The sequence below is a fragment of the Microtus oregoni genome, unplaced genomic scaffold (assembly GCF_018167655.1).
Source record: "Microtus oregoni isolate MIOR12 unplaced genomic scaffold, Mior012 000016F_ref0000370, whole genome shotgun sequence".
NCBI lineage: Eukaryota > Metazoa > Chordata > Mammalia > Rodentia > Cricetidae > Microtus > Microtus oregoni.
The window spans coordinates 14193039-14219926 of record NW_024543075.1 but is presented as its reverse complement, the minus strand read 5'-3'; the positions used below and the strand labels follow the sequence as shown (position 1 = coordinate 14219926).

The 26888-nt window shown below is 47.8% G+C and overlaps 1 protein-coding gene across 1 annotated transcript in view; it reads left to right on the top strand.

The window, feature by feature from the left end:
- Btbd16 (BTB domain containing 16) overlaps positions 1-7747 on the top strand; it is a 47977-nt gene extending 40230 nt beyond the window's left edge. Inside the window, exons 11-15 of the mRNA XM_041667097.1 lie at positions 2711-2793; positions 4107-4184; positions 5057-5155; positions 6550-6738; positions 7679-7747. Coding sequence (XP_041523031.1) covers positions 2711-2793; positions 4107-4184; positions 5057-5155; positions 6550-6738; positions 7679-7747 — 518 coding nt within the window. The remainder of the gene's footprint in view (positions 1-2710; positions 2794-4106; positions 4185-5056; positions 5156-6549; positions 6739-7678) is intronic.
- Positions 7748-26888: the final 19141 nt, after the last annotated feature.

Genomic DNA, 26888 nt, shown 5'->3' with positions numbered 1-26888 from the left:
AGAATTGGCTGGACTGATGTGGTACAACAGGCTCGGGGGTGACACTTTCAATTCCCCTTTATGACACACACTGGGACGTTTCCTACAGACTAACTCAATGTTTCCTTCACTGTATACACCAGGGACACATTTTTTTTTTTCATTTGAATGCAGTTGAGAAGCATTGTTCAATGACTCCCAAAGCTCCAGGTCTACGCCCTAAGCTAGGCTTTTGTTGACTGGACCTCATGCTCTGGGTCGAGAAAAGGTGACAGGATTTGGAAAGAGGAGGAAAATATTGTCCATATGTTGTGGGCAGCTCAGGAAGACACTTGCTGCGAGAGCTTCCCCTAAAGGGACTTGTGAGAACGATTTCAAAGCCATTCTCAGATCTGTGGATGTGGTAATAGCTGAAACCCTGGGAGTGGCTGATGCAGTCAGGAGCTCTGCAAGCTGCTTCTAGATGCTCTAGTGACATTGATAACATCATTTTAGCCCCGGCCCCCTGCCAGGCAAGGATTGCAGCCAGGAGACTGGAAATGCCGGAACCAAGGGGATGGTGTGTTCTGTAATTTATGATAATCTTAGGGACTCTGGGAAAGTGTGGAGGGAAATAAAAACAGAAGCTGATCAGTGGACAACTCACAAGAGTCTGCGTCTCCTTCTCCATCATGAATCCTGAGGATTTGAAAACTCAGGTCATCGGGCTTGACAGCAAACTCCCTTTTCTCTGAGTTATCTCAATGACTGCTGGGTTTTTTGTTGATTTGTTTGTTTTGTTTTGTTTTCTTTTTTTTTTTTTTTTTTTTTTTTTTTTTTTTTTTTTTTTGGTTTTTCGAGACAGGGTTTCTCTGTGGCTTTGGAGCCTGTCCTGGAACTAGCTCTGTAGACCAGGCTGGTCTCGAACTCACAGATATCCAACTGCCTCTGCCTCCCGAGTGCTGGGATTAAAGGCGTGCGCCACCACCACCCGGCTTTGTTTTGTTTTCTGAGACATTCCCAGCAACCACATGGTGGCTCATAACCATCTGTACTGAGATCTGGCGCCCTCCTCTGGCGTGTGGGCATACATCGAGGCAGAATGTTGCATACATAATAAATAAATAAATCTTATTTATTTTCATTAGTTTCATTTTACCCAGAATGGTTTTGAACTTGCTATGGCTGGTCTCATGCTTCTGATTCTTTTGTCTTTACCTCACAAGTGCTGGGATTACAGGTGTGTGCCACCATGCCTCGTCAGAAGCAGATTATATGTATATATATATATATATAATTTTTTTAAGATTTATTTATTTATTATGTATGCAACATTCTGCCTCGATGTATGCCCACACGCCAGAGGAGGGCGCCAGATCTCAGTACAGATGGTTAGAGCCACCATGTGGTTGCTGGGAATTAACCTCTGAGCCATCTCTCCAGCCCCTATATATAATTTTTGATTTTATGGAGCGGAGGGTGAAGTTGCCTGCAGAAGTCAGAAGAGAACATCAGGTCCCCTGGAGCTAGAGCAATAATTGAGCCTCCTGTTGAAGGTGCTGGATTTGAACTCAGGTCCTCCACAAGGGCAGCAGGAACACAGAGCCACTTAGCTATCTCTCCAGTTTTGCCAGAAACAGTTCACAGCCTAAGTAGCTGCCTCCCTTCTTCTCTGTAATGTTTTTTGATAATAACGTCAAGAGGATGGAAAAACCTTGGCAGTGTGTGGCGGATTGTTCAAAGGGAAAGGCCCTGCCTGGCCTGTTTCGGGGGCTTTGATGTCTACCTTCTACTTTAATGTCGTTTCCTGAGAACCCATGAAGGTTCATCTGGCAGTGATTGCTCTGGCAGGGTTGTTGAGACCATGTTTCTCTAAGAATCATAGAACTTAAATGCTAGTATTATTTGATTTTTGGTACAGAGTCTCACTATGTAGCCCTGGCTGACCTGGAGCTCACTATGTATACTAGATTGGCCTCAAACTCACAAAGATCCTCCTGCCTCTGCCTCCCAAGTGCTGACCTTAAAGGCATGAGCCACCACATCCAGCTAACTTAAACTTTAATAAATAGTACAAGACATTTCTTATTAAATTGAAATTGCTCTTCAGTTTGGAGTGATTATTTTATTCTTTTTGAAGTTTCTTTGTATAAGTGTGTGTGTTATGGTGTGTTTATGTGTGTGTGTATCCATGCCCATATATGTGTAAACATGCAAACATGTGCCTTTTCCACCTTATATATTGAGGCAGAGTCTCTCACCAATTGGGCTGGTCTAGCTGGTCAATTTGCTCCAGGGATCTCCTGTCTGTCTCCGCAGCTCTGGGACTACAGTGTCCACCAGAACTCTAATCTATACCCTTGCGTGGCAAGCACTCTGACCGCTGGGTTATTTCCTTGGTCCCGTACATTGTTTTTCTTTTAAAATAAATTTGGAAGGGGGAGGGTGGAAGGGGAGAGGGGAGGAAGGAAAGGAAGTGGGGAAAAATGGATAGCTCAATAAAAGCAATAAAAAATTAAAAACTTAAAAAAGTATAAATTTGGAGTATGTATTAAAAAATAAGTGACTTCTGCATGCAGCCATAGTGATTCTTAGATATTGGTCTCCCATTTTAACAACAAACATGTAAAAAAATAAATAAATAACCTAGCCCTTTCTGCTTGCCTGAGGCTCTTTTTTCTTTCTGTAAGTCAGACATTTGAGGTTGTGTTATGAATAAGCCCATAACCACTTCCCCTTGTGTTTCTTTAAGGGAAGGATCTGGAGGAGTTAAGGAACATTAATTTCTTCCCTGAGTCCTGGTTGATCCGGGTTACAGCCAACCATTATCACGCGGTGAGTCGGCTTAACAAACTATCTTGCCCCTTCAGTTTTGCTTTTTCTGGACATACGGTCCTCATTTGAAATCTCTGGGCCTCTTGAGGTCAGGGCATAGCTGGAGCTTCCTCCAGGGGAAGGGGAGAGGGTGAGGTCCCACATGGCCTCCAATCTGGAAATTTCGCCAGGGTTGAAGAGCTATGGTTATACCTTCCTCCAAACCTATGCCCTAGTAGACACAAACATGAATGTGCTTATTATGGAAGCTGTTCAAACTACAGAGAAAAAAACACCCTCAGACCATCCCCCAAAGACAATAGCCCCTGTCCACATTCCATTGTCTCTAACGCCTTTCAGTGGGGAACCCACTCTACATACTAGTTTTTTTTTTTTTTCTGTAGTTTGAATTACTTGATTGTAGGAGATTCTCCACAGAAGAAATGCTGGCCCTATGGCGTATGTACAGCTTTGTCCCTGGTGCATATTAATAGATGTTGGGACCAAGCGACTCCGTCCCCAGGAAGAAATACTCGCCCCGCTGTGCACACACTTGGCAGCCTGGAGCATTTAAATCTCAAGCTGCTTTTGTTAACGGAGTCGGGAACAATGACATCTCATCCCTAAATATTCATTTCTTTTCCGACCGGCAAACATGAGTGTTTTCCACGTGCCTGCTTTGTGAATTGTCCATCCAAGCTGCCCTGCTTCTTGCACGTTTCCAGCAGATGAAGCGGGGCAGTGTTTGAGTTCTGAAGATGCATGAGTCACGAGTTAAAATTCAGCCAGTTCCACAAGTACTTATTGTGATGTTGGAGCCAGCCCTCCGAGCGCCCTTCTCCCCGCACGATAGAGGGCAGCTCTGTGGAAAGTCCTTGCTTCTCTAGGATATAATTCAGAACTCTTTTCTAAAAGTGGCCAAAGAGACAACACTGAGAAAGTTCCCAGCTCCATCTTTCCGGCCCCTGGCCCTGCCCAATCCTTCCTTCCATCTTTGTCTGTAAGGTTTGCTCCTGAAGCCCACACCCCACTTTCCAGTCCTCTCTGTGGAATGTCGCACAGGGGCCTGCTCACTCTTCATTTCGTGAACATGGTCCCTCACATGACAATGCTGTTGGCGTGCATCTTTTATTTCCCTGCTCACACTGCTTAGCCATTTCCCTCTCTCCTCTACATACTCTGGAAACTCTGGGAACAGTTCCTGTAGATGGTAGATTTTCAGTAAATGTCTGAAGCTAAAACCATGGGGCCTGGAGGTCCAGGAGTGGAAGGATGGGAAGTGATAAGGGGTGCTTTCTCGTGCATCAAGTAAGCTGTGTATACTTCCCTTCCAGCTGGAGAGCGGGGGCAACATGGCCCACCTGAACGATCTTTCCACACAAGCCATGAGGTTTGGGCTACTCTTTAGGCAGGTACTGAAAACTCGACCCAGCCAAGGGTAAGGGACACCCCTTCTATTCTGAGCGAAGGGTCTCCACGGGACTACCCGTGACTACTCTGACCTCCGGTAGTAGAGCCCTCACACTCCTAAGAGATTCCAGTTCATAAAACAGAGGACTGGAACAGACCAGTCAGCGATCTGATATGTGTGATCCAAATTTTCCCACTAGGGTGACCGATGGTCCCACTTTTCCCAGGATGGAAGAGGTTTCCTGGGAGTTGAGTTTTCTTCCTAAAAGCAAGAAGCGTATGGGGAAACCATGAGCTAATCATCCCCCCACTGGCCCCCAAACACACACACACACAGACACACAAGGACTGACAAGTATGAAAGGCTCAGCAAGTCTCCAGCCTAGGTGGTCAGACCTGCCTCATTCTGGTAGCTGGGTGAGCGGATCTCAGTCAAACCATGGTTGGCCAAGAAGCTCCAATGTGAGGCATTTCAGTGCTCAGTCACAGGACAGGGCCTGGGGTTGGCAACTGTGCTCTGTCTTAGGCTTGTTACAATAGACATATGTTTATATTTTAATACCACTTAAAGGTAATTAGCAGGGATCTTAAAAGAACTCATGTTTCAGGGATTTGGGACCTACGTCTAGCTGATCCCGTATCTGGTTGCAGCGACCCACCAAAGTGGATTTTTTGTGGCACGTCTCATAGGTCCATCACGCTGGAACAAAACCCACTGCAGCACATGTGTCATTTAAGACCATACCTAACTCATTATTTCTCCCCCGTAAATGTTGGAAGAAGTTAGTGTCTGAGCAGGGACAGTTTGAGTGAGTCGCCTTTGCATCCTGACGGCATCTCCCTCTCATTCGGTCGCTTCTCTTTCCCAACGTAGGAATACACCACTTACTCGGAAAGGATTTCTATATATGGATACTTCTTTGAGATAAAGGGAATCAAACATGATACTACCTCTTACAGTTTTTCTATGCAGGTAAGAAGCCAGAGCACCGTAAAGGCCCACCTCTGATACAGCCACTCAGGGCCACCCGATTCATACGGGATTAAAGGGAATCGAGGAATCATTAGTCATCATTCACACAGACCATGTCATAAAGCTCCGTTCACACTCCTGTATGCGATGCCATGAGATTTTCACAGCCAGCAAGGGAGGTCGGTACCCATAGTAGACGAGGCTGTCCACTCTGAGTGACTTCCCTTTCATGCCGTCATGTGGCTTCTTGACAAAGTCAGGGTTCGGCTTGTCTGTCCTGGGAGTCAAATCATCCTCAGTCTGTACATAATGGCTGAATGACCCACGGTCATTCTTTGAAGAAGCGACAGGTAGTGCCTACATGTGAGAGAGGAGATGAGTCTGTCTGGAGTGACACAGGACAGTGTATGGGACATCTGGGGGATCAGGAGAGGGAGTGACGTCTCAGCGTTCTCCTGGAGCCCTTAGGAGAGGTTGAAGAAGAGCATTTAAGGGCAGGGCGAGTTGCATCTATTATAAGTCCCATGAACCTCCTGCCTTTAAGACGAAGACAAGAGGACCAACCTCGGAGTATTAAAGGTTCTAATCATGCAACGGGCTTGCAACAGGTTTGCCATAGACAGCATTGTGTATATTTTATTTCTGTTTTGTTTTATCTGAAATGTGGTAGTTAGGGACGGAACTCAGGGCCCTGTGTATTCTAACCATGCGCTGTACCATGGAGCTATGCTCCCATCCCAGTGCTGAAATACTTGGCAGTGACGGGAGTAACAATAATGGGGACATGGTGAGGACTGCTGTACTCCATTTAGGATCTGCTTACAAATCTCTTTTCTAAATCCCAAACTCCTTGAGAAACCATCTCTCACGTGACCCTTTGTTTCTGCTGTCAGTCACCATGCCTAGAGCCTAGGGGAGCTTTAAATGATTGAATCAGAGGGTGGATGAATGAATGAATGAATGAACGAACGAGTAAATGATGAAATCTGACTTTTAGTACCAGTGTGGTCACCACCTCCCAATGCGTCCCCACAGCGAGTCCCTTCTCTTCCTGGGTCCTCCATTCTTAGTCACCAGGCCCTCAGGCGTCTTTCTAACTGAACAGAAGAGATGAATTATGGAACACTACTGTTGACCCTTCTGTATACACTGTTGGGGCTTTATCCCAGCAGAACAATAAGGAAGCCTGATTTCGATAGCCAAGCCCTCGTCCACTGAAAGTGGTTTGCATATGGAGAGGTCTCAGATGTCACGGGGTTCCAGCATAATTTCCTGGAGAATGGCCTCATGCTATCTGTATAGAATGGAACAGGAAGGTTGTGTGCCAGGAACTGTTTGCTAGCTCTGGTCACCCTGGCCACAGGATTACGTAGGACGGACCGCTCTCTTTGCAGAGAATAAGACACACGGACTTGGAGTGCCCCTCCCCCATCTGCGAGCACAGCGCCATCAGCCTGAGAGCTGAGCGCCTGGTGAAGTATGAGATCAGAGCCCAGACGTTGGTGGACGGCAGGTGGCAGGAGTTCAGGACAAACCAGATCACGCAGAAGTTTGGGTTCATCAAGCCAGGCTGCAAAAGCCACGTGAGCATCCCCCTTGTCTGGTTTTTCCTCTTTCTCTTCTGTTTTTAGCTCGTTCCCTCCCTCACCCCCTTTTGGGCATTCCTATCTTTGAGTTACCAGTGATCTATCAGAGGATTGTTTTCAGTTTCTTAAGGATGAGCACGGTCTAAATGATACCAATGATAAACCTCCTAAAACAAATACCAGTGGTTGTGGATGGCTAACAAATCAAAACCACGGGCACAGCAGACCCATCTTGTAAATGTCAATAGGTATTTACATATAGACGTAAGGTGTCACAGCTCATCAGTTCCTCTGAGATCCTTCCCAGGCCATCTGCCTCCCATTAGCTAACCCAGGAGGCCAGAACCCCCGTCAACCCCAGGGCGGTACCAACATCTAGGCAGACTTAGTACCTGCTTGGCATTTGGTGGCTACAGTCCCCAAATAGCCAGAGGACCAACAAGGGACTCTTTGGGCTGTGGGTTTGAGGTTGGGGCTCTTACTGGTACCCTATTGGAAATGGTGCTGTGCCACAAACCAGGATCATTCTGGGTTCAGGCCTTGGGGACGCGTTAGAATCACCTGGGGCTTTGAGCTGCCCCAGTTGGTGATCAGGAGACCACACAGGTGGTGAGAACAAAGGCTGCCCAGGTGGGGCCTGGGTTTAATGCTTCTGAAGGCTTCTCAAGGTGTTTCCTGGGGTGGGGTGGGGCGGGGCGGGGCAGGGATGGAGGAGGGGAGACTGGAATCAGGTGACAGCACAGTTGTGGCCTTGGGACGGCTCCCAAAGATTTATACTTTACTGTATCTAGATTATGTCTAAAACGTTGTTTGTTTATGCTCTCCGTGGGCTGCTCCGCGGTACCCAGGGTTGGGAACCAGGACCTTCTGCGGCTGTCTTTGGCGCAGCAGCCTCATCCTGAAAGTCTCACTTGTTCTGTTTCGTTTCTTCTCCCAGGCCTTGAAAATCCAAACCGTGGGCATCCCAATCTATGCCAGCTTCACATTCATTTTCCCAGCATCTTGACAGTTTTCAGAGGAATCTGTGGGATCCCCCGCCCTGACCGACCTGTCTACATAAGAGAAAATAAAATGACAGTAACGAGGGGAGCCCAGGGTTCCGCTATCTGTACCTGTGAGCTCCACCAGGTCTTTGCTCGGGCTCTTCTGTAATAGGTTAGCGGTAATCTGTTTCTCTTTTCATCCAAAGATTTATCTGGGGAAAACTCATGTCCAAGTTTGCTCAGGCTGTCGACAGGCTAACCTTGCAGCTGCATGGCTAAGAGCCTCAGCTATTAAGGGTCTCACACAATGTCCTACAGTCCTGGGACATATCCATCCATCCCCTCTGGATTAGAAGTTAAACCCTTCCCTAAGAGAGATGGGTTATACAAAGGGTCACCTTCGGGTGTATCCACCTCTCAGTGGTAGGTGTTATCTTTGAGAGCATGGAGAGTTGAGAGTGTTCTGCAAACAATGAGGGGGCGTACATTCAGTCTGCTGGCTGCCGAGGGCTGACACACAGTTGAGGAAGTTTTCTCCCCAACAGAGAGAGAATCTCGGGAGGTGGGAACGTGGAAGGTAGACCTGGGGGGAAGAGTCAGAGCTAAAGAGATGGACTTTGGAAGCCTGTTTCCAGGACTGTCTGCTCCCTCCTGTGTCCCACACTTCCACACAGTGGTTCCCATTCAGGTCCAGTCAATGGGAAGTAGTAATGGGAACTGGGGAGACAAGAGAGGAGAGAAACTGGGGTAGCCATCACCTCCAGGCTACACAGCAAGGGTCTGATAGAGTTGTAAATATGTATGACCCGGGGCGGGGGGGGGGGGGGGGGGGTGGATATTGGAAAACATAGCCTTCACAATTTGGCTTAAGGTGAGGACCAATGAGACACTCAGGCACAGAGTCTATGGGGTATCATAGCCTCAGAAACGCCCAGTAACCTGGACAAATGATATCCTAATGCAATGTTTTAAAAACTCAAAACCGGAGCTGGAGAGATGGCTTGGTGGTTAAGAGCACTGACCACTCTTCCAGACGACCCGGGGTTCAATTCCCAGTACCCACATGGCAGCTCACAACTGACTGTAAATCCAGTTCCAGGGGATCTAAGACCTTCACACTAATGTACATAAAATAAAGTTAAATAAATCATAAAAAATTCTTAAAAAAAATAAAAACTCAAAACCAATGGAAAAAGAACTCACTATAGCAGAGATGGATGGACCATCGTGAGATGCACACTTCTATGGCCAGTGCTCATATCAAAACATAGTGGAGTCGGGCAGTAGTGATGCACACCTGTAATCCCAGCACTCAGGAGGCAGAGGCAAGCAGATCTCTGTGAGTTCAAGACCAACCTGGTCTACAAAGCAAGTTCCAGAGCAGATGGAGCTGTTACACAGAGAAACTCTGTCTCAAATAAAAAATAAAAATAAAATACTAAAACAAGCCGGGCGGTGGTGGCGCACGCTTTTAATCCCAGCACTCGGGAGGCAGAGGCAGGCGGATCTCTGTGAGTTCGAGGCCAGCCTGGTCTATAAGAGCTAGTTCCAGGAGAGGAACCAAAAGCTACGGAGAAACCCTGTCTCGAAAAATCAAAAAAAAAAAAAATACTAAAACAAACAAACAAAAAAAACCACATAATGGTCAGGTCTTGGATGCCCCAGCCAGCCTCTCCTAGGCTCCCTCACCCCAACAAACACTACCCAGACTTCCGACACCACCAACTAATTTTACCACAGAGTCCAATTGGCTATTTTACAAACAGAAACACCCCTTGGCCATATTCCTAGCTACTTTTCTTGCTGCTGTGATCCAGTACCTAACAAGGAACAAGTGAAGTAAGAAGGGTCTTGTTCAGGCTCCCAATTCAGAGGTGCTGTCCCTCACACAGGTGAGTCAGGTCATCCAGAGCTGGTGGCAACTGGTGAAGTCACCTCTGCAGTCAGGAAACAGATGAATGCCGATGTTCAGTCTCCTCCTCTCTCTTCAGTCTGGGCCCCCAGCCCACGGATGAGAACACCCACATTTAGGGTGGCTCTTCCCACCTCAGGTGACCAGATCTAGAAACTCATTGAAGACACCCAGAAGTCTGTCTCATAGGTGATTCTCGATCCTGTCAGGTTGACAACCCATAGTCACAGGTACCCATAGCAGTCACATACCTTCGTCCAGCTGCACGCAAGACCTTTGACCCCAGTTGCCTGGAGGTGCAGTTTTACCAAACAAGCATGGTTGTTTCACTCCTTAGAAAACCAGTGTTGCTTAGTAACAGGTTGCTGATGAACAATGAGAGACAAAACACAGACCGGAGGTGACCACCATCACTGAGAAGCTTGGCAGGAAGACCCTCTAGTGTGGTTTTGGGGTCTCGTTGAAGATTTGGGGATTTTTTGATTTTTCACTCACAAATGGGTTATGCATGCGTGGTGCAGGAGATCTGTGGGTGTTGCTAGAAAGGACTGAAGTCTAGAAGCTTCCATTCCTCCTTAAGGATCCTCACTGTACCACACACACACACACACACACACACACACACATTTGTCTTTCTTCCCAGTGTTCCCCTCCCCCACAAAACAACAGGTTTAGGAATCTGCCTCACCACCCTGGGTGAAAAGAAGAAAAAAAATCATCCTCTAATGCAGCATCCATACAGTCTCCATGAGAAAGTCCCCCCGCGGAAGAACCATTGGCTCTAATGCTAAGATCTGCTCCTGTCCACCAGAGGGCACAGTTGACCTCGAACTTGGGAGTCAGAATTCCAGTGGCTGAAAATGGCAACCATTAACTGTTAACTTGACCCTGTCTAGAATCATCTGAGAAGGGAGTCTCAGTGGAGGACTGCCCAGATCAGACTGGCCTGCACACATGTCCGTAGGGCCTTGCCTTCTTGTTAGTTGATGCAGAAGGGTCCAGCCCATTGTGAGCAGTACCACACCCCGGGCAGACAGTCAGTCAGTGCTGGGTTGTGGTAGAAAGTTAGCGAAGCATGAGTTTGTGAATGAGCCGGCAGGCAGCATTCCCTGCTGGTTTCAAGGTCTCCCTTGGGTTCCTGCCCACAATGATGTACCTGGCAGGGTAAGTCAAATACATCTCTTCCTCTGCAAAGTTGCTTTGAGTACTAGCAACAGAACTGAAACTAGAACACGCACCTTGCAGCACTGGGTCCTCCTTGCTTAATGGTTGAAAATGAAAGTAACACATCTGGGGTGAGAGGCAAGGAGTCCAACCATACAGCCTCTGAACTTGGGAAGTGCAAGTCTTGAGACTAAAAAAAAAAAATTCTCAAGAGGTTCCCACCAGCTCTTCTTATGAGTGGAAGCTTCATAGACTCTGATTTTACGACCCAGGGTTACAATGCCCAAAGCAGTGGGTGTGGGCACTGGGCAGTGTTGCGTCCTATGACTCTGCTTGCTTCTCTCATCGTTCATTTCCCAGGCCCTAGAGAAGGAAAGATTTGTCCTCGCAAGTTAGCTTCAGATCCGCTTGGTGCATAGCAACTTTCAGGTTCCAGATGACCTAGATTTGGCTCCCAACTCTGCCTCCTCCTAGCTGTGGGCCTCTTATCTGGGCAAGTCAGTTAAACTCTCGGCCTCAGAATCCAATCCGACTCTGGTGACTTTGTCAAGCACCTAAACCCATCACAAACACCTGATAAACTTTATTCCTGTTGCTCACTTGCTGCTTGGAGTGATTTGGAACTTGTTGGAGGTTGAGACTGATGCCATGTAGGCTTGGATGCGTCCTCCTTGGGGCCTGATGCAGAACGATGTGGTTGGACCTGTGGCTCCCTTGGGTCTTTCAGGCTGCAGTCACTGGTGGTGACCGTTGAGAGTAGAGGACAAACTGAGCCTGTGAGGCAGGCGTGGTGGTACTTGGGAAGTAAGCACTGGCTTACTTTACCATGGGCTTGACAGAATAAGATGATGGTGAGGGAAGATGGCTCAGTGGGTCAAGCGCTTGACACTCAAGAAGGAGACTTGCATTTGACTCCTCAGAACCCACATAAAAAGCCAGATGTGGTGGTGGATACACCACCACTGATGAGGAGGCCAAGGCGGGAAATTCTGAAGGTAACTGACCCTGTCTCAAGAAAAAGAGAAAAAAAGGTAGAATTGAACATGGCACATACCTTAATCCCAGAACTTGGGAGGCAGAATAAGCAGATCTCTGTGAGTTCAAACTGAGGTCATCCTGTTCTACATGGTAAATTCCAGAGCTATCATATTGAGACCTTGTCTAAATGTCTAAATAAATAAACTAATGAATGGATATAAATAAACAAAGGTAGAGAGCACACGTAAGGGGGGGAGGGGAGAAGGAAAAGAGAGGAGGGAGAGGAAAAGACAGCAGCATAGAAAGAGTAAGAAAGGCCTTCTGTCCGCCCTTGTTTATTTGTATTTCTTTTAGATCCACCTGCCTCTGTCTCCTGAGTGCTAGGTGCTAGGGTTAAAGGCACACACCACCACTCCAGGCTTGCCTATCTCCTTTCTGAAATAGCATCTTATTATGTAGCCCAGGCTTGCCTACCTCCTTTCTGAAATAGCATCTTATTATGTAGCCCAGGCTAACCTGGAACTCACAATCGTCCTGCCTCAGGATTACAGGCATGAACCACCACACCTAAGTCTCTCTCCTCTTTTCAGAGGTTTTGTGTCCTACGGACCATTATGTCTTACAGTACCAGAGGAGAGAAGAAGCCCTCGTAAACCTAGGACGGGCAGGGAAGCTCCCAGACAATGGGTGGATCAGGGCAGTAAGGAGGGCCAGAATGACCCCACTTCTCCCGCAGGATGGATGTAGGGTGTGAGATTTTGATGCATGGACCCTAGTCCTTGCCAGTTGACAGTGGAGGAGCTTCTTCCAGGGAAAGAGAACACCCCCACCCCGCCCCCAGGAAGCTCCAAAGAAGGGCTAGATGACAGAGCTGCTTATGCGCACAAAAATGCCACCTGCTTGTCCTGCCCCCCTCCCCCATGTAGTAGCCACAAGCTAAGTGCAGCCGCTGAGTGTCTGAACCATGACTACTGCAGCAAGGAAGCTGGGTTTTGACTTCTCTGCCATCGTACTGATGTAAGTTTAAACAGCCATTGGTGGAAGTCAACGGAGTGGGCTCAGCCCGGAACGTGAACCAGCGCTCCTTGATGCCTCACGCTCCAGGGCTCAAGACCCTCCGCCTTCCTGTACAAACGACACCAGTCATGTCTCAGGCTCACTTCGGACCACCCCAAAACCTCAGCTGAACTACTGTGAGGGAGGACACCTCCCAGGAGCCAGGAGAAACCATACCCCAGGCCAGGGAAGCAGAGCTCCGTCTGTATTAAAATATCACTGGTACCTTGCTCCTTCTATTTGTGTGTATTTGTATTTTAAATACACCAAGATAAAACAGACTAGAATGTTGCCTGGGAGTCATATCCAGTAACCAGTCATACACAGCTAATGGCTGCCACGTGGGCAGGTCAGGAGCAGGAGAGCAGGCAACATTGATGCTCCTCATGATTCTGACTCATGTGACCTTTGTAACTCCTGATCCTTGACTCCACAGAGAGATGAGCTACAGCCAGGTCAAGAGTTAGTGTTGCAAAGGTGAGCAAAAGACACAGACAGGCCTTGCCATTATGAGCCCCAGTGTCTGGAAAGGACAGTTGTGAAGGCTGTGAAGGTGCTGAGGAGGGCTGGGTGCACTGGCGGAGGAGGGCTGGGTGCACTGGCGGAGGAGGGGCAGCTCTTTGCAACTATAAAGCAAATAAAGAGGCCTAGACCCTGTGGGGAGCAGGCAATTCCTAAAGGAGGGTCCTCCCCAGGGAGAGGGTGCTTAATCCAAGATCATAAGTAGGAGTGAGAAGCAAAATAAGCTAATGGGAGGATGTGGGGAACTTGAATCCTTATGCACTGCCAATGGAAATATATAAAGTGAAATACGAAATGTAAGCGGTGGTTCCTCCTTAGAATGATCTAGGTACACACCCATGAGAAACTAAAGCACATGTCCACACAGAAGCTTGCACGTGAATGCTCGTGGCAATAATATTTGTAAGCTCTCAAAGATGGAAAAGCCTAAATATCCTTCTATAAGTAAATGGAAAGATGAAATGTGGGCAAGTCATATAATGAAGTATTATTCAGATTGGGGGCATAGCATGGTAGAGCATGTGCTTAGCATGTTCAGGGCTCTCTCCGGCTTCATCCCTGGCAAAAATAAGTAATGGAAGACCTGTGCCTAGTACATGGATGAACCCTGAAAATAGCATACTGAGTAAAAGAAGCAGTCATCAAAACCACATTTTGTGTGATTTTGTTCATAGAAGAATGTGTAGAGTTTGGGCATGGTGGGTCACACCTGTAATCCCAGTTCTTGAGAGGTAGGGACAAGGACATAGGGAGTTCAGGACCAGCCTTAGCAGTATAACAAGTTTTGAGACCAGCTTGAGCTATGTAAAACCCTATCTCAAAAATACACCAACAAGCAAAAGGAAAGTGTTAAGAGGCAGGACCTCCCTAGACAGAAGGGCCAAGGCCAGGAGGGAAGGGAGACTTAGAGACAAGAGTCAAAGGAGACAAGTTTCTGTTTGAAGTGAGGAAAGAATGCTACAATGAGCGTGATGACAGTTGCTCAGCTCTGTGAGTGTGCTCACAGCCACTGACCTGTGCACTTGGATGGATAAGTCCAGGGATGTACAAATCCCACAACACAGAGCTGATGGGAGAACAAAGAGGAGGAAGGGGGGAGCTCAGCAGATTCTGGTCCAGATGGCAGCACATGCAGGGAAGCCTGGTACCTTCAAAACACATTCTTCCTCGGCGGCCAGGGCTATCAGAGCCAGAAGCAGGATGGGTGATAAGACTTTGAGGATCCTGGAGGATGGTGGAGATATGGATGGTGGGACTTTGGGGATCCTGGAGGATGGTGGAGATATGGATAATGGGACTTTGGAGATCTTGAAAGGTGGTAGAGATATGGGTGGTGGGACTTTGAGAATCCTGGAAGATGGTGGGGATATGGATGATGGGACTTTGGGGAACCTGAAGGGTGGTAGAGATGTGGATGGTGGGACTTTAAGGATTCTTGAGGGCAGTTACCTGTATTAAATAATTTTGATTTCTCTTCTAAGTGTATGCCTACCCTGATGACATGTGTACTCTCTACTCATGTGTTGTTGCAGTGCAGTGTCTCTCTGGATGGCCATTCAGCAAAAGCCATGGAGTGGTCTTGGAGGTTGTGGAGGGGTCATGAAGGTCAAGCGGCATCAAGGATTGTTTATTTCAACCCTAGCAGAGGGGAAGAGCTTGGGCAGGAATGATGTCTCTGGGGCTCAGGACTTACTCTATCCAAAGCTGGGGAGGATCTCTTTACTTTTCTCTATAACCCTTTAGCTGGCTTTGGTCACAGCCATGTCACCATGGCCACTCAGGGGACAGACCTTCACACCCCCCATCATATTGTGCAGACTGTTCCAGAAGTGATTTACCAGCTCATACAAAGTTCAATATTCTGGAAAGAGAGGATGACTGCTTTTCTTGGGCCGATGTATATGTTAGAAAAGGGATCAGGGCCTGGGGCTCGGTGGTAGAGTATTTGTCTAGTATGCATGAAGCCCTAGGTTCCATCTCCAAAACCATTTATACTCCTGCCATCATGAATGCCTGTATCCCAGCACTGAGGGGGAGGTTAGAGATAAGAGGGTCAGATATTCAAAGTCATCCATGGCTACATAGTGAGTTTGTGGCCAGTCTGGGATAAATGAGACCCTGTTTGAAAAAGAAAAGGGGGTGGGGGGAGGCTTAGGACTTAGGATGTTCATTCCCCGGGGCAGAGTACAGTGATAATGGCATCAGTGAATCACACAACCTTGGATCTACACCCTGATTCCGTGGCTCCACCCATCGATGGAGAGATTCCATTTCTACACCCTCTTGAGTCTAGCCTGCACCCGAGGCTCAACTTGGCCAGCAGAATGTAGCAGAAGTATCAGCACATGAATCAGAGAATTGAGGGTCCAGGAGCCATGCATCCCCTGTCCATGTCCCCTGGGAACCCTGAGTTCTCGAAGTGCCTGCTGGACACGTGAGAGCCATGTAAAGGAGAACCACATGCTTCAACCCAACCTCCAGCACAGACTGCCTGACAGACTCTTCCAGTCCGGCACCCTCCAATGGGACGCAGTCGGATGCAGATGCCAGGGGAACCCTGCGAAGGATCTCTCAGATTAACTGGTCAGAGTCATAAACAAACCATTGGTTCAAGTCCCTAAACTTTGGGGAGTGGTTTTACTATGTATGCCCTGCAGAAGTTAATGGCAACACACTCTTTTCATTAAGTAAATCCACTTTCAGAATGTATATGGGGGTTGAGCATTGTGGCACATTGCCATTTAACCCAACACTTGGAAGGCAGAGGCAGGCAAATCACTGTGAATTCGAGGACAGCCTGGTCTACCAAGTGAATTCTAGGACAGTCAGGGCTACACAGAGAAACCCTGGCACAAACAAATAAATAATAAACTATTAAATAAATAAATAAAATGAGTTATGGCTGGGCACAGTGGCACACACCTTTAACCCCGGGACTTAGGAGGCAGAGGTAGGTGATTTTCTATGAGTTCAAGGCCACCCTTGGTCAACAGAGTGAGTTATAGTGTACAGCCAGGGCTGCACAGTGAGACCCCGTCTAAAGGACAAAATAAAAGCAAAGCACCATGATACTACCTTTGGAATTTATTAATTGGACAGCTTTTTTTTTATTTTTATTTTTATTTATTATGTATACAATATTCTGTCTGTGTGTATGCCTGCAGGCCGGAAGACGGCACCAGACCCCTTTACAGATGGTTGTGAGCCACCATGTGGTTGCTGGGAATTGAACTCAGGACCTCTGGAAGAGCAGGCAATGCTCTTAACCACTGAGCCATCTCTCCAGCCCCAATTGGACAGCTTTTAAAATAAGTAAATGTGGCTGGAGAGATGGCTCAGAGGTTAAGAGCACTGACTGCTCTTCCAAAGGTCCTGAGTTCAATTCCCAGCAACCACATGGTGGCTCACAACCATCTGTAATGAGATCTGGTGCCCTCTTCTGGCCTGCAGGCATCCATGCCAACAGCACATTGTGTGCGTAATAAATAATATTTTTTAAAAATAAAATGTGTAAATGTGACCTCCCCCAAATATGAATACCTCAAATATTTTAATATGAGATGATAGGTCCACAGGTATGTAACTCTTCCCTTTGTTATGTGAAATGGATCTCTAAAACCAGTGCGATCCTTTCTCTTCCCACCTGTAGTGAGGAGCCTTCCTGACTCTGCAGTTTCTGCCAGCCCTGCTCCCCTGGGGTTGGCCCCTCACACGAAGCATTTACAGAGTTTGATCCGCCCATTGTCATTGGTGGAACTGATCCTCAGCAAAGCAAACGTGGCCTCCACTTTGCTTCTCTTCACAGATTTCCTGATTTTCCACCCAGACCCACATTTTCCCCTGACCTATTTCTCGCCCAACCTGGTTCGTTTTCAGGGCACTCTTGGGCAGGAGGCAGGGGCATACTGTCTCTAGAAGCCAGGCCAGGAGGTTGTAGGGGATGGCAGCTGGAGCCCTGGTTGTCAAGAGGGAGCTTCCTGCCCAGTGATTAACTTTTCTTTAATCCTTGAATTACTGAGCAGCTCAACCTGCCTGCTGGCCCAGCAAACCTGTGTGAGCCACTGAATAGCTCAGCGTGGCCCAAGCGTGCTTTTATTCCTCCTTGTCCACATGTCCTTGAGAAAAATGCAGAATGCCAGTCAGCTCCATCGAATGCCATTTAAATATTGAATTAACATTGCCTTACTAAAAACAAGTCAATGTTGACTTACGAGCCTTGGGGAGGGCTCTGGCACAGTGCTAAAGAGACAAAACCATTTTGGGTTGGGTTTTTTTTTTTTTCTTGGCTCAAGACTGAGGGTCCCCCGGACACAGAACATCTCCCTAGGTAATAAGGAGGTTATGTACTTCTGGGCTAATTGAGAAAATCATTGACCAAGCCACATGTTAGACACTGGGCCAGCAACCTTTGGACCGTCATAAAGGCTGAGGGGTGGGGGTGGGGTGGGGGTGGGAGCGTTGGAGCCAGCTGTGGCCTGCTTGACTCTATTCTTCTAATGTGGGTCACTTCTTGAAGTAGGACAGTCTGCAGGTGTTCTCTTTGTGCTCAGACAAAGACTCGGCTCCTAACACTTAGGAAAACAAAGGACTGCCCCGGGGCAGGGGCTGGCTGAGACGTGAATGAGAGGGAAGCTGCCGGTCTTTGCAGTGTGGCCGGGCCTTGGCCTCCTCTGGCTGTTAGACTCTGTTGGGATCCTACAGCCCGGTACCCCACATCACTGCCTCACCACTTTCTGGCTGGGTGACTTTTGGCAAATTGCCTAACCGCTCTGATCCTCACGGAGCCTCTGTGAGGCCGGTGAAGGATGAACTGGGGGGAGGGGTGTGGTAGGAAGAATAATGGCTTCCAAGGCACCTGTGGCCTGATTGCTGGAAGCTGTGGCTGCTGTTTGGTGGGATAAACAGCTTGAGCGCTCCCGCTCTCCGACCCTTCTTTCCCCATCCCAAGGTCAAAGGGCAACCTCAGGCGCCAACACCTTCTCGTATTTGGTATTTGAGACAGAATTTCACGGAACCTGGAACTCACGCAGGAGGCTAGCTAGATTGGCTGGGAACAACCCGCCCCCATCTCTACAGCGCTGGGATTACAAGTCTACACCATCATGCCCAGGCTTTTCACGTGGGTTCCCGGGGCAACCACAGGTCCTGTGCTTGTAAGGCAAGCACTTTATGGCCTGACATCTCTCAAGGCCCACACAGGGGTCTTTTTTGGGGAAAAAAAATTATGTGTGTGTCTATGAATGAGGTCATGGGGATTGTCAGCTTCCCTGGAGCTGGAGAAGCAAGCAATTGTGAGCTGACTGATGTGGGGTCCGGGAATCAAACTCTAGGGTCCTCTTCCAGAACCTTGTGCTCTTAACCGCTGAGTCACCTCCCACTAGTCTAAAAGGAAGGTACTTGGAGGCTTGAGAGACAAAAGAGGATGTGAAAACAAAGGCCGAGCTGCAGGGATGTGGCCTCAAGTCAGGGAGTGTGAGCCACTCCTGGGAATTTCAAGAAGCAAGAATCGGATTCCTGCCTAGAGGACCAGAAGGATCCAGCCCAGAAATTTTGACTTTGGCGCAGTGAAACTGATTTTGAACTTCTAACCTCCAAATTTAAAGATAAGTAATATGTAAGGTATTTTTTTTTTTAAAAAAATTATTTATTTTGTGGCTCAGGTGTCAACTTGTGAGTAGAGGTCAGACATGTAGGAGTGGGTTCTCTCCTACCCTGGGATCCCAGAAGTCTAACTCAAGTCTTCAGGCTTGGTGGTAAACTCCTTTCTGTGCTGAGCCATTTGGATAACCTGAGCACGTGGTTTTTAAGCTTCTAAGTCTGTGGTCATTTGTCCCAGCAGCCACAGGTAACTAATGCAGACCAGTGTATGCAGTTATGGAAATGGAAGGGTTTCTGTTGTGCAGCTGCAGCAGGTGATTGACAGATGCCAAAGTTGTGGGTATCCACGAGCCATCAAAGTGTCAGTTTATTCATGCCAGCTTGCTCAGGCTCTCTCATCAGGAGGTTAGCTCTCCCCTCCTCCACCGCTACCCCACCCCCCCACCCCACCCCCGCTGGGCTGTGGCTTACAGCTGGCCTATGTCTGCTACCTAACCCTGCCTGGCCCCTGGATTGGAGCCTGGGCTCAAGAGAAGTGGCTCTGAGTGCTTCCAAGGGACTCTGACTGCCTTGCGAATACAAGCTGCACTGTTTGTGAGCTCTGGTAAGAGGATGAGACATAAAAGGGCACGTGCCCACCCCCTCACACAGCACAGGAGACATTGCCCAGTGCGTTCTGGCATCCTGAAGGCTACCTTTCAAGATATTTATCAGACCCCATTATGATAACTGTACAGATGGCTGCAGAGACAGTGCTTCCTCACGGGCTGCCAGAGTCACCAAGGGACATGCGCCAAAGACACAGAGTTCTCCTAAGCTCCCCCAAGAACTGACGGCGTACGTCACTGTAGAGTAACCAGGACCCTAGCCTTTGGCCTAACACACGTAGGTGCCCAGACACTGGTGTGTGTTTGGCACCCTCAGGCCTCCACAAGGACTGCTGGTAGGCATTTCTTTCCAGGGCAGACACCTGTTTCTTAACAGATCCGCTGTCCTCGGGTCACTGCACAGGTGGGACCATGACTCTTTCAAAGCGTGGCTTAGTCACGGGCGTTCCTGTGTGAGTCTCGGGGAGGGATGTTTTCAGTTCGGAAGACTTTTCTGTCACATCCCATGAATCTGCTTAAAGAGCTGTGAGGAACTGCGAGCCATCAGGATGCTTGTTCTGGCCCTATTCCTCCCTCCTCCCCTCCCCCGCCCCCATGCTGCTCTCTGATTGGAGCTTGTTCACTGCCTGCTTGTGTGCTGTAGCTCTGTGAACAGGGGGTCATGCCTGCCGAGCACCTGCACTCATAACCCAGCACAGCGCCCAGCAACACACAAAGGTCGCCTAATTAATTAGGTGACTCCCCCAGCGTAATGACTGAGGACGGAGGCTGGAGGTCTGGGATCTGAAAGCCACATGCAGCCTGTCTCTCAGTCCACGGCTCACTGAGCTGGAAAATCTCCCAAATCAGCCGAGTGGAAGAGGCACAGAAGGAGATAAAGGGATTTTTCCACTGTGGTGGCCGGAGGGGGCCAGTGGAAAGCTCTGGAAGAGTGCGTGTGATGATCCCAACCAAAGGACAGCCCCTTCTTCCCTCAGGGTACCAAGGAGCTCCTTTGCTAACTTCTGTCCTCCTCTGGGTCTTGTGGCATAACCCAGGCTGCATCTCCTGTGCTGGCCCCATCCTACCCCTTGTCCCTCCTCATTGAGCTCCTCCAGGCACAGGTAAGCTTTTTGGAAAGCTGTTCCTGGCTGTGTGGTGCTTGGGTAAAGATCCAAAATGAATCTTAGCATTGTTACAGGTTTCTCTTTGACCCCTTCTTCAAGAAGAAACATTCTGTCTCATTCCAGAATTTTAGACATTGTAGCACCAAAGGCAGGGAGGGTGGGGCCAGAGGAGGCAGAGAAAAACCACAAAGAATCTCTTTGAGTTTATCCAAGTCAGGCTTCCAAGTCTTCAAGTTTCTAGGTCTCTGAGTGCTCACAGCCTTCAGAGGGGACGCTGGTGTGTGAACGGTGGAGGTCATTTACAATGACAATTCTGTGAAATGGAACTGGAAGAACAAAGGCTTCCACAGTACAGGCCCACTGATCATACACTTCCAAGCGGTGACATCCAAACACCATGATGGGGTCTAAACACTGACTACAAATACTTCACAAAGGATGTATAATAAGTGCCAGGGCCCCGATACCAGTCCGCAGAGCAGCCTTTGAGTGCCTGGTGAAGATGGGAGGACAGACTGCTTGCTGTTCAAGGATAGAATTCTGAAAATGTTTGGTATTCTTCAATGCCTGAATTCATAGCCCAAGTATTTCTCAGCAGAAAAGAGAAAAGAAAGTCAGCGTGGCTCACTACCCACCGATCTGGCTGTAGGGCCACCAAGAGAGCCACCAAAGTCACCATCTATGGCAGGAGGCAGAGGTGACCCTGTTGGGTTCTTGATGACTGCTAAGAGGGGGAGGAAGCCACAGGAAAACCCGAGGCCGGGTTGATTTGAGAACTATGGACAGAATTCTGTCCTTCAGAGTTGCCTCTGGCTGGGAAGAGTTGTCTCTGCCCCATGAGCTCTAAGGTCCACGACAAGTATTTGTACCGAGATTTTGGAGTTGTGACACTTCTAATTCGCAAAATCGTATTGGAATTTAGGCTGAGTGCTGGCTATGAGGCAGACTGCCTCTTGGGTCGTTTCCTTTCCTGGCTCCAGCACTTCTCCAGGAGGATCTCAAGCCCTTCAGACCTGCGTGTTTTGACACAGGTGCTGGTCCACAGAGCAGCTGGCTTCAGCACTCACTCAGCTACAGCATCCCATCTTCTCCCCAGTCCTTGAACTGGGCTATTTATGACTCTTCAGGAAAGACCCCATAGTACAGGGCTTCCCAGAGTCCATGGCATTCCACCATGAGATCAGGAATTTATCTACATGGAGAACATCATCTATAGCCGGGTTCTCGGCCCTTTAACTCAGGTCCTCATGTGTGGTGACCCCCAACCATAAAACTATTTGCATTGCTACTTCAGAACTGTAATTTTGCTACTATTTTGAGTTGTAGTATAAATATCCATGCTTCCTTGTAAGCTACTGTGCTAAAATAGGAGTTGAGAGGAGATACCATTCCTTCTAAAATTGTTTCTAATGGTAGCTTTCTAATATAGTCAATTAGTTCTGTTTTGTTTTGCATAAAAATGAATGAAGTAGAGATTCAGCAGTCTTCTGGGCCCACTTTTTTTTTCTTTTTAAATACAGGGATGGCCTTAAACTCAGAGTCATCCTTCCTCAGACTCCTAAGAATTGGGATTAAGGATATATACCACACCATCCAGGATAGTACTAAATAGTAAGTTTTTACAAATTAGGTTGCTCGAAACCTGAGTTTAGTCCCTAGGATCCACATGTGCATCCTGTTACAGGTGAGACATACATGTAAAATGAATGTGATTTTTTAAAAAAAAAAATTACGATATTTTTGTACTTTCTTTCTATTTTGTAATTTCTTTCCTTAATCACTTCTTATTCCTTGGATTTTCTGAAATTCTTTCAATTAAACTTTTTAGCATATTCAAAAAAAATCTGTGTTTCCCAATAATCTTAGGTGTCCCCTGTGAAAGAGCTGTTTGACCTCCAAAGGGGTCACGACCCACAGGTTGACAAGCACTGGTTAAGTCAATAGTTTTGGGGCTTGACCAGCTGCATTGAATTGGTGGAGGACTTGTTACAACACAGACTCTTGTGGGCTTCCAACCCCAGCAATTCCTGTTTGGTGGAGCTGAGGTGGAGATGGGAGACTGTATGTTCAGCAAAGCTGCAGGTAATGTCATGGCTGCTGGTCCCTAGACCATGCTTTGAGAACCTGGTATACAGTAGATTGGATGTATGGGGGATGCTGGTGGGGCATTGCTCTCTGGGGAGGCAGCCTGGGCAGGAGGAAGCTTGATGGTATATTCTCTCCATTCAGAGGATTTCTCAGTGGCCCCTTTTGTTGACAGATTGTTCTGGAAGACCAGACTCCACATCAGCATAGTTTCATGAGCTTTGGGGTATTGTAGCTCCAGAACAGGTGCTTGGTTGGAAAGGTGGCTCAATGGTAGAGAACTGACCTAGCATGGTTAAAGTCCAGGGTTCAAACTCCAGCACTGGAAGAGGAAATAATAGAGAGACACAGTACTAGAATTCTTCTTCTGGCCAAGCACCCAGCCCAGTAGCAGACACGTGGCAGGCATCTGCTGCTTAGAGTCTTGGATTAACAAACACGTTAACCTGGACCATCTAGTGGGTGGGAGAACACATCCTAGTATTTTCCTTCTTCGCTGGACACCATACCTTCAGCAGTGAGATGTGCCTAGCCAGAGACACGGGGAGAGGAAGGGAGGCCCTGGAAGATGAGATTCCGCAGGGACACATGCAACAAAACAAAGAAATCAGAGCTGCCTTGGTGCAGGTGGGCATTAGAAGTGGATTCTGAGCGCTGGGATGCAGCTCAGTGGGCTGGGGCCCTCAGCTCCTTTGTGAGCACTGAGAAAGAAAAAATTCTGCACACAATGGGTAGCACCTCATTCTGCTGGACAGCTGGCTTTCCGGTGACACTGAGACACGAGACACAGCGGGTGGGACTATTTATTGACTTAGGACCACCTCTGACCTGACCCCACTTCAGGACTCTATTCAGAAAACAAAGGAAAGCTTGATGTGTTCCACATCTAATCTAATCTAGATTTGATAATTTGGTGTCTGTTTTGAAAGAATATTTACAGTTTTGCTTTGAAATTCTTCTTCTGTAATAATATTTAATCAATTTAATCATTTAATCAACAATACTTTTTTTTAAAGATTCATTTATTTGTTATGTACACAGTGTTCAGCCTCCATGTATGCCTGCAGGCCAGAAGTGGGCACCAGATCTCATTACAGATGGTTGTGAGCCACCATGTGGTTGTTGGGAATTGAACTCAGGACCTCAGGAAGAGCAGTCAGTTCTCTGAACCTCTGAGCCATCTCTCCAGTCCAATGATACTTTTTTTTTAGCCACCCTGTAAAGCTGGGAACTTCTGTGACATGAAAGAAATCTGTTTTATTCATTTTAACGTCCCACAACTCTACCTTGGGACTTGTTACAGGCCGTATGCGGAGGTTTGCATCTTTATTAATTCTAGCATTTGCATTTCCTCGCTTTGGAATGAGCAAACTTGTTTTTCTAGTATTCGTTGTTCTCAAAGTCTCCTAGGAGCAATCTTTGGCTTTTCCGTACCTGCCTTAGGTTTATTTCTGTTTCTGCAATAAGAAAAAAAAAAAAAGAGAGAGAGAGAAAAAAAAACCCAAAACAACAACAACAAAAAACTGTCAAAAGCAATTTAGGGGAGAGAGTGTGTATTTTAGCTCACAGTCCTAGGACCATCTCTGTGGGAAAGATCAAAGCAGCAGGGACTCAAGCAGCTAATCACGTCCTCAGAGGCAGAGCAAAGGCAGAGAGGGTGGGGCTTGCTGTGTGCAGAGGGCTTTCTCTGCTCTTCCCTAAGTTAGGGATGCTGCAAAGGGAATGCTACCCACAGCGGGAAAGTTTTTCTGCTTTAAGGAACACAATCATGATAACCTCCTACAGATGTGCCCAGAGGCCAACCTAGATAATCCCATGATGCTAGAATGTACCAAATTAACAATTAAAGCCAGCCACCACGTCACCTAATGGTTAAAACATTCCTGCCACGGGCTCACCTTCTATAACCTTGAGCACAATTATGACCTTCTTCTTGAAGTTCAGTTGGACCACACCCTCCCCTCCTCAACATTGATCTCTTTACTCAGTGTAATTTTTTTCACCTTCAAAGTGCCATATAATTTATTTGATTTACCTGCTCCTCCCACCCCAGTCCTATGTACTCTATACATACAGAACATAAGTGGCAGAAGGTCTAAGTTTTGTTTTTTTCACCAAATACCTGGGAATATGCCTGTCACTTAGTAATCAAATTGAGCTGAATGTCCCTGATGATTTAGAGAAGAGTGGGACTCTTTCCTTATCTTATCAGGAGCCAGGAAGAAGACTGGCCTCATCTGCAGTATATCTGGTGCCTAGCCAAAACTTTGCCTTAAGGCAGGGAAGGCCTAAGGACTGCCTGAGAGTCCAACTTTGGGTGTGCAGTTTTCAAGGACCCTTCACATTAAATTCTTCACCTTTGAAACTAAGGTGAAGTCCAGAGAGACCAGAGGGAGGGCAGGAGGGAGCAAAGATTCCAGAGAGATTACAAAGTAATGAGTGGGGCAGGATCCGAGGACACTGGGGAAGGGGAGGAGGCCTCTACCAGCCAGAGTGCAGACTCCCACTGAAGCAAGTCCCCACGACCCCTAGGACAGAACTCATAGGAAGTGCTTGGTACTGGAGTCTCCCTCTGAAAGTTGGTCCTTTTGAGCCCCGTGGAACATATCATTGAGCCTGAAGTCAGAGGTGGCTTGAACACCTGAGATCCATGAGCATGACTAGTAACTAACTCTCAAGTAACGGTAACTGTTAAGTCAATGTGAAGGGCTACCAGTCGCCTCTTTACCCGAGGGGCCTGGTGCTAGGACAGTCAGAATGGTTGACAAGAATCAACTGTCAGCCACTGTCTCACAACAAAACAGCAGTTTTGTGTCTGTAACTGGATGCTGGCCATCTATGGTCAGACCTGGAGTGGGAAGTGTGGGGAGATGGAGCAGCAGTCTTCTGGGAAGGGCAGGTAGAGGAGTCAATGCCATGCTCTCTAGTGTCTGGCTCTTCATCATTATGCAGGCTTCTCGCTTGACTGTAAATGGCCAAGGACATAAACAGCCTCTCATTCGCTCCTTAAAAGGCTGACAGAGTCACTAGTCCACGTCACTCATGACGACTCCCATATAGAGCAGTGAACTGTCCTACCGCTGGGACCTGTGAAACCTTAAACTTTAGACAAGATGGAATTTCCTTAGTTCAACCTCTCTTAACGACACCTGGTGCCTCTGTGACCCAGAGTTGGCCCTGATGGTCAGAGAGCCAGGCTTCTGGAACTCCTAAAAAATGCCCGAGGCTTCATAACACAGCCTTCCCTTGCTCTCCCCTGCAGCAAAGTTCATAGGCATGGTCTGAGCCACCCCTACGTCTATGAGGCATCATTGAAATCATAGATGCTGGGCCTTCAGAAGTCACCCCCTCCTTGCTCTCTGGACCATCACAGGCTTTGCTCCTCATCTTTCAAGTGTGACCAGTGATCTGGGAAGGCAGCCACCCTGCTGGTTGTCCTTGATGTGCCTGGAGCACCTCACTTTGTGGTGGTCTACAGCTTACTTAGCACTTCCGACTAAGGAGTCTGGACCAGAGGAACTGCAGACTCTCTGAGCACCTCGGTCTCCCTAGCAGCTTGAGGAATCGTAGGAGCCTCTAGCATCCTTGCTAGGATTCACTTGATTGCCTTTTTGGTCCATGAGACCATGGTTCATTTCTCAACTACATCTTCTACCTCATTCAGCAGGGAACATTATTTTTACTATTGTTCCTCCCATCCTACAAAACAACTCAACAACGGGACATGGGAAGGGGTTGACATCATGGCGGTAGGACAGGGTATGAAGCGGCATAACAGCTGCAGCAACAGTGACTTCACCTTCGTGTAATGACAGGAACAAAGATTAGTTATTTGAATTTACTGTGGCAGGCCCTGTGATGCCAGCCTTTCAATGCGCATCGTTGGGTTCAATCCTTAACCTTGTGAGGTTCTGCCTTTATCTTCATCTTACACAGGAGAGTGGTCCTGGATGGCACAGCTGAGCGGCAGCAGTGCTGAGGCTGAGAAAAGCACCCGATGTCAACTTCTGGATTCCACACCCCTGCACACACACACACACACACACACACACACACACACCACTCACACACCACTCACACATTGAGGCACCCTCACATACACAGAGACACACACTCATATATTCACAAGGACGGA